The 11,919-nt window shown below is 40.0% G+C and overlaps 1 protein-coding gene across 5 annotated transcripts in view; it reads right to left on the bottom strand.

Annotated features, from left to right (window-relative positions):
• Window positions 1-2,043: 2,043 nt before the first annotated feature.
• Osbpl8 (oxysterol binding protein like 8) overlaps window positions 2,044-11,919 on the bottom strand; it is an 88,100-nt gene continuing 78,224 nt past the window's right edge. For all 5 annotated transcript variants that reach the window (XM_051139674.1, XM_051139673.1, XM_051139670.1 and 2 more), the window contains 5 exons: window positions 11,020-11,205; window positions 10,132-10,219; window positions 6,592-6,697; window positions 4,222-4,324; window positions 2,044-2,376 (listed from right to left, as the gene is read on the bottom strand). In XM_051139674.1, the coding sequence (XP_050995631.1) occupies window positions 2,244-2,376; window positions 4,222-4,324; window positions 6,592-6,697; window positions 10,132-10,219; window positions 11,020-11,205 (616 nt within the window). In that variant the 3' untranslated portion in view covers window positions 2,044-2,243. The remainder of the gene's footprint in view (window positions 2,377-4,221; window positions 4,325-6,591; window positions 6,698-10,131; window positions 10,220-11,019; window positions 11,206-11,919) is intronic.

The raw sequence follows: 11,919 nt of genomic DNA, 5'->3' as shown, positions 1-11,919 counted from the left end.
CTAAATTTTTATGTGAGAAAATAAAGTTCTGGATAGATGAAGAAAACTGGTCAGACTCAAAAACAAAAATCAAAACCCTAGAAACCACATGAAGTTTTCAGACAGTCTGGAACACTGAGTCACACCATTGTGAGTCCATTTATGAGGGAAGATAACCCTCAGAAAAGTCACACAGTCTAACTGAACTCAAGTTCAATTACAAGCTGTTTAAAGGACTCACGTACGAAGCCACCAATTCCTGAGTGTTGTGTTCAGTTCACAGAGAGGAGAAACTCAGACACCTGAAAGCGTCATCGAAGCCTTCGGCTCAAACAGTCACCCTGCGCATTAGTTTTATTCCTTGGATAAGGATTCATTAACATTAGCTCGAAATTGAAATTAAAACAAAAACAAAAAACCAACTACATTTCCAGTCTCGGATGTCAATACAAGTAAAGCACTGTTCAGATCACATGAAACAACACAAAAAATTAAGAAAGAGCCCTAAGGCAGGTCACCAACAGCTTAATATCTCAGGGTTTAACAATGAAACGGCTTTTAGTGATCAACCAATCAAGTTATATATAATATAAATTAATACTAATTTAAAATCATATAAAGATTAAGTTGTACATTATTTACAAAATATCACATCAATGAATAATAGGCAGTTGAGCATAATATTGGTAGAATATGAATACAAAAAATATATTGACAAATATGAAATATAACCCAAAACTCTGTAATAATGAAATACTGGATACAGGTACGTCTTGCTTATGCTGTTAACAAAGTTTAAAATATTTTCATATGAAACACAACATTTTGTTTTGCTAACCCCACACGGGAAATGGCTTTTCATAAAAACCTAAGGGAACTTCAGATAGTGTGTTCATTAGAAGGGACTTCTGGTTTTAGCACTGTAGCAGCCATCTCTCGTCTTTGTACACCTCATAGCACAGAGCTGGCTGTAGTTTTACTTGTGTCTTGGTCTCTTCCTAATTGAAGCCAGATGCAGCCAGACCAACAGCTTTCTTAGTTTTCCACAATGTATAAACCCTTCTAAAACCCGTAGTTTGAGGAATCTAAGTTTTATGACGTTTCAAAACTTAACTACCTTTTACAGAAGTGTTTTTGACAATAATAAATATATATGTAAAAACATACAATATTAAGCTGAAAAAATAGGCCAAACCCCTTAGGAACAAAATTTGCCTGATCGTGAACAGAAGGACTCGTATAGAATTGTGGCCACCACAGGACGATGGAAAGAGGTAAGTTTCATAACCTGGTATTTTCCAATGCTCAACTTATTGCACATTTAAGCAAATTAATTTGAATGTCTTAGAATAAAGATCACTGCAGTGTCTTTTCTTACTGCCTTTTTTGACTTTTGAAGTATATTAGCTAGAATTCTTCTCTTCTATTTACTCACTGAGCACTCCAGTGTCTAAATGAAAGCTAAAATGGTTTCCGTAAAGAAAACACCGAATTATCAGGATTTCACATACCCTATAACCCTCTGACCACTGTTTCCAGGAGGTGCTTACCGTGGGCCTGTAACATACAGATCCACGTGGCTGTACACCAGTCATTAATATTGATAGATAGAAGTACATACTCACCTATATCTGTAACATTAATCCTAGGGATTAGAAAACCTTGTGTAAACTCTTAAAAATTTTCTACTTGTCCCTTACAATATACTAATTCTCATCACTCACACTTTTTTCTTGGTGTTTCTAAGAAGACAACTGAGCTAGATACCTTGAAGATGGTTTTAACAGTATAATGCATTGAATTATTCATAATGTCTATTTCTATCATTTCCTCACTGTAATTTCTTAATGAAAGCTGTATGCCAGTCCTCTGAAGGAGATAGTTGACTATACATATATTTATAAGAGTGACAGCATTTTTGTTATGAACAATGGTATCAGAATATTTCATAACATACCAGAAACTATTGTCAGGTAAGAGTTCTTGTGTACACGTGTGGATTTCTTATGCTCACATGTAGGCACAATGTCATAGAAGTGCTCTGGCACTCAACACAGTCAGTTTAATAACCAAATAGAATAGCTCTTGTTTCGGGTTAAGGATAAAAGACATGAAAGGGAGGCAGACACTTCTACATTCATCTCCTATTTTGTTTGAGTCAGACGTATGGACGTGCTTTATTTAATAAAGAGCAAACCAATCTGAACACTGGTCCCAGGTCAAGTCTGATCTTCCCAGTTCACTGATTCAACTGATGAGAACTTCTACTTGAACATAAAGTTTATTATGACTTGAAGCAAAATCAGGAGGAAAATGACAAAGTAGTCTTTCTGTTGCAGAAAATAATCCGTAGCAGGTGTACTTGAAAGCAAATGATTTCGAAGAGCCATAATGTTTCTGCAAAATGAGCAACAATAAATTTAATAATTATTTTTTTAGAAATGTTAGCACTAGACTTCATTATTACCCTTTGTTATTGTGTGTCACAAGGTATCTAAGTACATTAACTGAAGTAACTAGTGTAGCCCATTACTCCTCTAACCAAGACCTAAGAGTGCCAGTGCCAGGTTACTATGCTTTAAGCACATGGTATCAGGCATATTACCTTAGGTACCATATCAAACACGATCATCAGTGCTTAATGATATAGAAGTAGACTATCTTTTATATTACAACAGTGGGTTGAGAAGAGTATTTGCTCTTTAGTTGGCTAAATTTCTTTTACCTTTAGTTGGAGGACAAGAATAAAGTAAAAATTCCAAATTCTCCAGGAAAAAAAAAAACAATGCAACAGATTTCCTAACATTCTGAAACTGAAGAATATTCAGCAGTGTTTTTTTTGTTTTTGTTGTGTGTGTGTGTGTGCTATAAAATTTAAATTTAGTCATAAAATATACTTCTAGTATCTTTAAAAGGAGCTGATGAGTGAATTTTTATTTCTTTTTGGAACTGTGCTATGAAAAAAAAAAGAAGGCAAAAGCAACCAAGTAGGTTTATACATATAATTAAATTATATAATGTGAACACAAATTTAAGGCCTGCTAATGCTCAAGGTCCACATGCCATTCTGTGTGCTCTGAAGGAGCCGCAGGCCAGGGGGCCCAGCAGCTCGTAAGAGCAACTCTGAAGAGGGCTCAGAAGGAGGGCAGATGGGAAGTTAGGCCAGCCATGCACAGGGCAGGGCACATGATCAGAAAAGGCGTAAGAAGGTAACGCTTGAAAGCACTCTATTGGGTAAGCCAAGTTTTTCCTTTTTCAAACAGTTTCCAGTGTCCACTCTTGTCCATAGCCGTCCATCTCTCCCCACCCCACCATCCCTTGCCTCTCCCTGGCGCTAACACCCTAGAATACTCTAGGTAGCCCAGGCTAGAGATCTGCCTATCGCTGCCTCCTGAGTGCTGGGATTAAAGGCGTGTGCCACCTCCCCAGGGTGAAAACTTTTTCTTGATGAATAAAATGGGAAGAAGGGCAATCTGTGAAGCCAGGTGTGTCAGGGCAGTGGGACACATGGGTGTGCACACAGCATGACAGATGTGAGCAGGGTCATACGGCAGAAGTATGGGGCAGGACAGGTCCGGGAACACAGATGAGGCTGGAGGTGAAATCACAGCTGCATGTCAGAGAGAGGGCAGCCAAGAACAGAGACATGTTTTGTATATAATTGCCCTGAACACAGACCCAGCCCTGAGGGCTGCATGCATAGAAGCAGGAAAGTGTAATAGAAAACACCCAGAAGCTTCCATGTCTAGTCTCAGTAATGGGGCAGAACAGGAACTTCTTTCCGCCAGGCCCTCTGTTAAGTGTTCGTGTTTGGTGCTAGCCCATGTGCGGGGAGTTCTGGTTTCTAGGCGGTGACTATTCTCCCATGTAGGTATTTCAGTTTTTTTAAGTAAATGGTACATTACAGCCACATGTTAGCCACACAGAACAGGGACCGCAGGAACAAGCAAGGCCGTTACCTTTCTCAGACACGATTCTTTCCCTGCACCTACCTACACCAGTTAGGTTCCTCGCACGCCATTAGCAGTGAATACTCAGCCTCACACACAGAAAACCCTCACGGTTCCACCTCTCCCCTAGTGAATGTGCGAGGGGTTTTTAATTTTCAGAATTCAGGCAACAGAGGTCAGGACTATTTCTGAACCTTAGCAGAGTTTTCATAAAACGTAAAGTTTGCGTGGTTTTCTCCAACAGTGTCTTGTCTCCTCTGGACTCAAATGAATCACTATCAGAACGCATTACCTTTTAATTTCTTCCTGTGTTTGTTTTATAGACTCAATGGAACTTTGAATGTCTCCCAGGTCTATCCCCTTCTTTCTTCGTGTACTTGGTTTTACAGATTGAGCTAAAACACATTTAGAATGAAGTTGTAGTCATAATTTATAAATATAATACTAGGCATTTTAAGTCCCAAACATAGCAAATCAAAACTAGAATACTAAATAGAGTAGTTACAAATGATTCGTGGAATCAGGTTTTTTTTAACTTATTAAAACAAGCAAAAATAATTCATTTAAAATCTGTATTAATGGGGTTGGGAAGGTGGCTCAGTGGTTAAGAGCTGGCTGCTGTTCTAGAGGACCTCAGTTCCATTCCCAGCACCCATATTGCAGTACCAAGCGATCCAACACCCTTCCACAGATAAAACCACCAATGCACATGAAACAAAAATAAATAAAATCTGTATTAATTTTGGGAAAATATTACACTCTATTCTGCCTAGCCCGCTGGCACAGATCTGAAGAAGTCTACTTTCTAAGCTCCTTTCAACCTCTAGTGCCCTTGTGTCTTGCATTCCCTTCCCAATTGTGCTCATGGCTTTCTCTCAAGGTTTCTCTTTTTTAAACTACAGGTAACAGTATGATCCCAATTCCAAGGTTGTAAGGCATCAAGTGGTCAATAAACATTTGTAAAAGGAACTTTTATTAGGCTAATTCAGTTGTTGTCTGGGAGGCTCACTGCCTTTGTCTGCTAACCTAGGCCTACTCCTGGAAGCTTCTAGCCTCCATAAGATCTAACCTAGGCTTAGAATGTTTTCAGCCTCTGAAACCTACTGCTGAATAAGCTCATCCTTTCTTGTTCTTTCTGAGCTCTGGGCTGGCTGGTTCAACTCAGCTGTTCTGGCTCAAACTCTTCTCCCAGCTGACTTATTCAATCTGGCTTTTTCTCTCGGCCTCTGAATTGATATGCTTGGCCTTAAACTAACTCTAGCAATCTGCTCTACTCTTCTGGCTCCTCCTCGTTTTCTGGATCATTCTGTCTTCACCCATGTGTAGCTTGTTGTCTCATTCAACCTCTCTCTGTAAAACTCTGCAGGTAAAACTGCCTCCTCTCTCTGCATTGCCCCTGAAGTAGCTTCCCTTTCCCCTCTCTTCTTGGGTATATCCTCTTCTGTCAAATCTTTCTCTGATCTGTCACTTTTTCTGCCATTCAAATATGGGTGCTACAAACTAACTTTTACCTTCATTGTTGGGGATTAAAGGCACGTATCACCACACCTGCACCTAATTTTTTCTTTACCTGAAACTTGCTCTACACCAGGTTGGCCTTGAACTCAGATCTGTTTGCCTGTCTCCTGGATTAAAGGCATATTTGTATTCCAGCCAGATCACACTGACCTAGAAGGTCTTTGGATATGATCTCTTCCATAGAAGCCATGTTCTGAATTTAAATTCCTCTACACACATTAGCTGACATATTACAGGCAATACAGTAGTAATGATAAGAGAGGCAATTAAAGAGTTAGAAATATCTCTACATGCAACATGTCCACAGGTACCATCCCACCCTATGGGCTCCCTGACCTCGCACTGGTTAACTGTTCCAAGGTGAAGTTGTGTTTAGTCCCTTGCTGTGCAGTGACACTGTAACAGTCTCTGTGCTGTCACCCATACCACTGTACTACTGGCCTTGTTCAGGATGCTGGCGCCACCCCATGTGCCAGGCTTAGAGTAGCAAGCCACTGGGGAGTCCAGAAACCCATCAAGGGTCTTCCAAGAACCTTCTCCCACCTGGCCTGAGCTCTCTAAGGCCCTCATCACTCATGTCTAATGCCTCATTTACTATTTACTCCTCTAGTGTTACCTCTCTAAGTAAATTAGGCTCCCAGCTTAGTTTAAACCCATACACCATGTTTAAAGGAGACTTTATAAAGTTATTTTTTCAGTTTTGCACAGTATCTTACATAGTTCAAAGCGTCCACACAGTAGCTGACTTGGTCAAGACACTATGTAATCTAGCTGTGCCGAGCTGTACATGTCTATATTCTCACTGGTCAGCGGCTTCCAAACACAACTATCTTACTTTAGGAAGCTCTTTGGATGCATGAACTGACTCAAAATTTAAAATATGCTTCTTGAACTCAATCATCAAATTTTCACCAAAACACAGAGCTGCAGCTGCTGGGCTGTCTGCAAGCGTCTCCTTTCTCCTCTCCCACGCCTTTACCCTAGTGCCTCTGAGCTGGCTGCCCATCCACAACCCGCAGCACTCACACCGAGCCCTGTCTCCACACAAACCTTGAGTTCCTGTGGAGACCCCTAACACACACCTAGCAGCGCAGTCAAGACTTCCTTCAAATTACAGTGAGCAGCCAGTGATAAGCATCTTTACCTTCACTTCCAGATGAGTCCTGGATGTCAGGTTCTGGGGATGAATAGCCTTTTGTTACTTTCTTCTGTTGCCTTGTTGGCTTATGTTTCATTTTTGGAACACTAACCTGAATAAAAATCACATTCATGTAAAGTTTCACTATAACCTGGAATTAAACCACTTGCATGCACAATTGTCAAAAGCACCGATGGAGCCAGGCGGTGGCGGCGCACGCCTTTAATCCCAGCACTCCAGAGGCAGAGGCAGGTGGATCTGAGTTTGAGGCCAGCCTGGGCTACAGAGTGAGTTCCAGGACAGCCAAGACCACACAGAGAAATCCTATCTTGAAAACCCAAACCCAAAACCAAACTAAACGAAACCACCAATGGGTATGATGCTTGGAAATCCAATCTTGAACAATCTAATGAAGTTTTATTTGACAAGATACGGTGCATTTAGTTGATTTTAGCTGGATACAAAGACTAAAAAGAAGAACCGTATGGAGTTAATTTCGCTCCTATTCCTGAACTGTACACACCCAGGCTGGCCTCGAACTCACAGCAATCCACCTGCCTCTGCCTCCTGAGTGCTGGGATTAGACGTGCACTACAGCAGCCAGCTCTGTGACATCCCATCGACAGGTCTGGCTTCCAACTCTTTTGGAGTAGAAGAGCTGGGTCATGTGATAATTCTGTTATACACTCCTGTAGCATAACTGTTCTTTGCCATGGCTGCAAAACTACATTCTCACCAGGAATGTGCTGGGGCTCTGGCTCCCCATATCCTCACCAACACTTGTATTTTCTAATTTAACTTTTTTTTTACATATTAAGTGGGAAGTAATAAACTAATTGTGGTCTTGAGTTGCATTTATATGTTAATATTAAACATTTTTATTTTTTTGGTCATTTGTGTTTTCTTTGGAGATATGTTTAATTTAGTAGTCATTTGCTTTAAAAAAAAAAAAAAAGGCTGTCTTTTTGTTAAGCCAGGGATTCCTTAAGTATTTTGAATATTTAAACATTGTTAGATAATGATTATCATATATTTTCTTTTATTCTGTAGCTTGTCTCTTGCCTTCTTCATGGCATCATATGATGTTTATAAGTGTTCAAGATTTAATTTTTTGTTTGTTTATTTATGTATGGGTGCTCTGCAAGTATATATATACACCACAGGTGTGCCTGGTGCTGGCAGAGGCCACAGAGGGGCGTTGGATCCCTTAAAACAGGAGTTATGAACAATTCAGAGTTGCTCTGTAGGTGCTAAGAGCAGATCCCAGGTCCTCTACAGGAGCAGCAAGTATTTTTAATTGCTGGGGCAGCTCTCCATCCCCCATAATTTAGCTTTTTGGTTTGTTTTTGCTATTTGTGCTTTCAGTGTTTTTATTAACTGTTATTTCCTTATGATGACTTACATCATTTTCTAAGAATTTTATAGTCTTAGCTCTCATGTTGTGTACAGATTTATTTTAAGTTCTTTTTTTGTACAGTACAAGGCAGGTAGATTTGCCTCTGTACCATTTGTTTCAAGAGACTAGTCTTTTTCCAAGGAGTTGGAGAACTCATTGCCAAAAATAATTTTTAAAACCTTAAATTTTTTTTTTTTACTTTTATTTTCTGTGTATGTGTGTTTGTCTGAGTATATGTCTACACACATGTATGCAGTACCTGAGAAGGACAGAAGGAGGTGCAGATTCCCTGAAACTAAAGTCATAGATGATGGGACCCGCCACATGGGTCCTCTGGAAGAAGAGCCAATGCTCCTCCATGCTGAGCCATCAGCGCAGCCCTCCAGAGTAACCTTTACCGGTTTACATCTGGACTCAACCTTACCCCGTGGTCTACACGTCAAGCCTGTCCTAACAGCAAAGTCAGTTTTGATTATTGTAGCACTGTGATAAAACTTGAAACTGGAAGCCTGGTGTGGTGGCGCACGCCTTTAATCCCAGCACTCGGGAGGCAGAGGCAGGCGGATCGCTGTGAGTTCGAGGCCAGCCTGGTCTACAAAGTGAGTCCAGGATGGCCAAGGCTACACAGAGAAACCCTGTCTCGAAAAACCAAAAAAAAAAAAAAAAAAAAAAAACCCAAAAAAAAAAAAAAACCAAACCAAACCAAACCAAACAAAACAAAACAAAAAAAACCCCAAACCAAACCAAAAAAACCTTGAAACTGGAAAATAGGTCTTCCAACTTTGTTCTAAAATAAGCAAACAGACCCTCAAAATCCCATATGAACTTGAGGATCGGCTTTCCCATTTCTTTTGTTTTCTGTCTTTCAGCTGTCTGGGGGTAGCGCTGCACTGTAATAATATGAGCTCTTCCAGCCTAAGAAAATGGGCGATTTCCTTTTATCTTCCTGGAATTCTTAGCAAGCTTTACAGTTTTCACTGCACAAACCTTCCACAGCTTAGTTCTGTTAATTCCTGGAAGTTTGCTCTTCCGGGTGCTGTTATACACTCAACTGCTTTCTTAATTTCCTTGTGTGAGTCCTCGCTATACAGAAACGCAAATGTTATCTGTGTGGCCATTTTATGCCTTGCAAGGTTGCAGGATTCATTGAGGTTGCCTGGGGATTTTTAGAAATCTTTCGTATTATCTGTTAAAAACATTACAAGTTCTTTCTTGCTGCCTTTAAGGCTATGGGTTTTTTGTTTGTTTTTTTTTTTTGTTTTTGTTTTGGCTTTCAACAATCTGAGCTTATCCTATGAAAGAATGTTGAGCTTCTTGGATTTATAGATTCTTATTTGCCATTACACCTGGGAATATACTAGCCTTTTCTTAAGCATGCTTCACCCATTTCTGTCCCTGATTTCCTTGCAGACTCCGTAATTCATACAGCCCAACAGAGGGTGTCCCAATGGGTCTCTAAGCTTCCACTCACACTGTCATCTATTTGTCTCTTCTCTTTCTTATACTGGATCATTTGAATAGTTTTTTATCTCTTGTGTAACAGATTCTGTCTTGTACCTATTTAAATCTGTTGTTAGATTTCTCTAGTGAAAATCTCCCATTATGGTCCCTTTTGGCTCTTGTATTTATGTTTAGCTCCTTTCTATAATTAATTAATGACACTCTTAGAAATGAGTGCATCATCACGTGCCTCACAGGAGAGAGGGAGGTGTGTGCGTACTTGCGTGTGTAGAGAGGGTATGTGTGTGAGGGTGCGTGTATGCATGTGAGAGAGGAGAGAGAGAGAGTGTGTGTGTGTGTGTGTGTGTGTGTGAGAGGGTGTGTGTGTGTGTGTGTGTGTGTGTGTGTGTGTGTGTGTGTGTGGTCTATAGTGGAACACAGGGACATCACAATACTATAGCTGTGCTCAGGAAGAGGTGAGGCAAGAGCTCCTACAATGCTACCTTGTCTTCCTACAGTTTTGAAGCCCTTTCTTGGTCCTTCATACCCTTAGTGGCTGCAAATGTTTTGATATTTGGAGAGCTCTAGTAGTTTTTGCTTGGAGCTACTTATAATGTCATTTTATTTACCTAAAGTTTTAATTTTCAAAGTAAATACCACAGATAGTAAAGAGTTAGTCTATCGAATATAGCTATTTTTATGTTACATACCATTGGAGTGCGATGTTTCACTTTGGTCTGGATAACTCCATCTTTTTCAAATTGTATCATATCATTAAGTGGGTCCCATGGTCGAGTACTAAATAAATAAATAAAAATAAATAGCTACAGAACTTAGTTTCTTCTTAATAGATTTCATGAAGTAATTACAGTAAAACATTGTTCTAACCTTAAGATTTCTTATATCTAATCTTCTGATTCTTAGCTTATCTGGAACACTACTATCATAGAGCATGAAATAAATAATAGAACATCAAGTTTAAAATATCACACTATGAAGCCAGGCGTAATGGTGCACACCTTTAATCTCAGCACTGAGCAGAGGCAGGTGGATCTCTGAGTTAAGGTCAGCCTGGTCTATATAGCAAATGCCAGGTCAGAGCTATCTCAAAAAATAAAATAAAATAAAAATACATATTATGGGCTGAAGAGGTAGCTTAGTGGTTAAGAGCACTCACTGCTCTTGCAGAGAGCCTGAATTCAGTTCCCCAAATCTACAGAGTGGCTCATAAGCATCCACAATTCCAGTCCCAGGGGACCCTTTTCTGACTGCATGCACACAGTACGTATCAACTCACAAAGGTTCACACACATACAAATTTAAAAGTCTGCAAAACTGGCTGGGCGGTAGTGGCACATGAGTTTAATCCCAGAACTTGGGAGGCAGAGGCAGGCAGATCTCTGAGGTCAAGGCCAGCCTGGTCTACAGAGTGAGTTCCAGGACAGCCAGGGCTGCACAAAGAAACTCCGTCTCAAAAAAACAAAACCAAGCCAAAAAAGTCTGTAAAATAAAATTTCACACTAATTCATATTGATAAAAATATACTCAAAATATAAGTTATGTTAGTATATTTTGAAATAAATATTTAAATTACTTACTCTGAAAACTTATAGTGCCATTCTCCCGTGAGTGGATCCAGTTCAAATAACTTACAAGCCCACTCTTCCCCTTTTGCTTTCCGGTCTCTGGCAGCTTGTCTCTGAGCTTCTTCCAACACACACTTTTCTTGAGTAGCTTCTGTTTGGTCTTTGGCATTTATCGCTCTTGTTACTCGCTGCCAGAGTCTAATATACATGTAAAACAATATTTTAAAAAGCCAACAGGAAATCCAGTCTCTACAGAGTTTTATTTTTGTTGAGTGAGTGCTGCTCACGTGGATTTTGACAATGCTCACACTCATGAGCTTGGAAGTGAGCCGAGAGACAAACTCAGCACCCCCAGTGGGCAGCAGCCACTCAGTGAAGGGGTTCCTAAACACACGTGAAAACCGCTGACGAAGGCGACAGGAATGCGGACAAGGAAGTCCTTCAGTCCCACCTTAGTCAGTAGCTCCTCAGAGGGTCCTGATACACTATTTACAAGTCCTAGGCCTCAGGATGATCCACCTGAGATCGTGGATGCATGAACTATCAGAGAACTTTTAAATTCAGCTTCTAGAAACGCACCCAAGCATAGGCTTTTTAAATGCTTCCTAGATTTAAATGAACCAATACTGTTGAGAACCACTAACTTAACAAAAAACAGCATGAGAAAATGATTTCTCATATTAAAATTTTCCTTTTCTCATCAGCTAAATGAGAGTGTAACACATCAGCATCTCCTCTGTCTAAGAGGGAACACGTCAAAACTAAAAGAGACTTTTCAATTCATTACACACAGGCTAATTTTCTGTCTTCTACGTAGCTGGTAACAGCTTCTTTTTCTAAGTCTTATACTATGTCATCCTTAATATATGTTGAGTTGTGCCCAGTACTGGGAAGTAGAGGCAAGATCAGTAA

Source organism: Acomys russatus, chromosome 31 (assembly GCF_903995435.1).
Source record: "Acomys russatus chromosome 31, mAcoRus1.1, whole genome shotgun sequence".
Classification (NCBI taxonomy): domain Eukaryota; kingdom Metazoa; phylum Chordata; class Mammalia; order Rodentia; family Muridae; genus Acomys; species Acomys russatus.
Note: the sequence above shows the minus strand (reverse complement) of the source record. Positions and strands in the feature narration are given on the sequence as shown.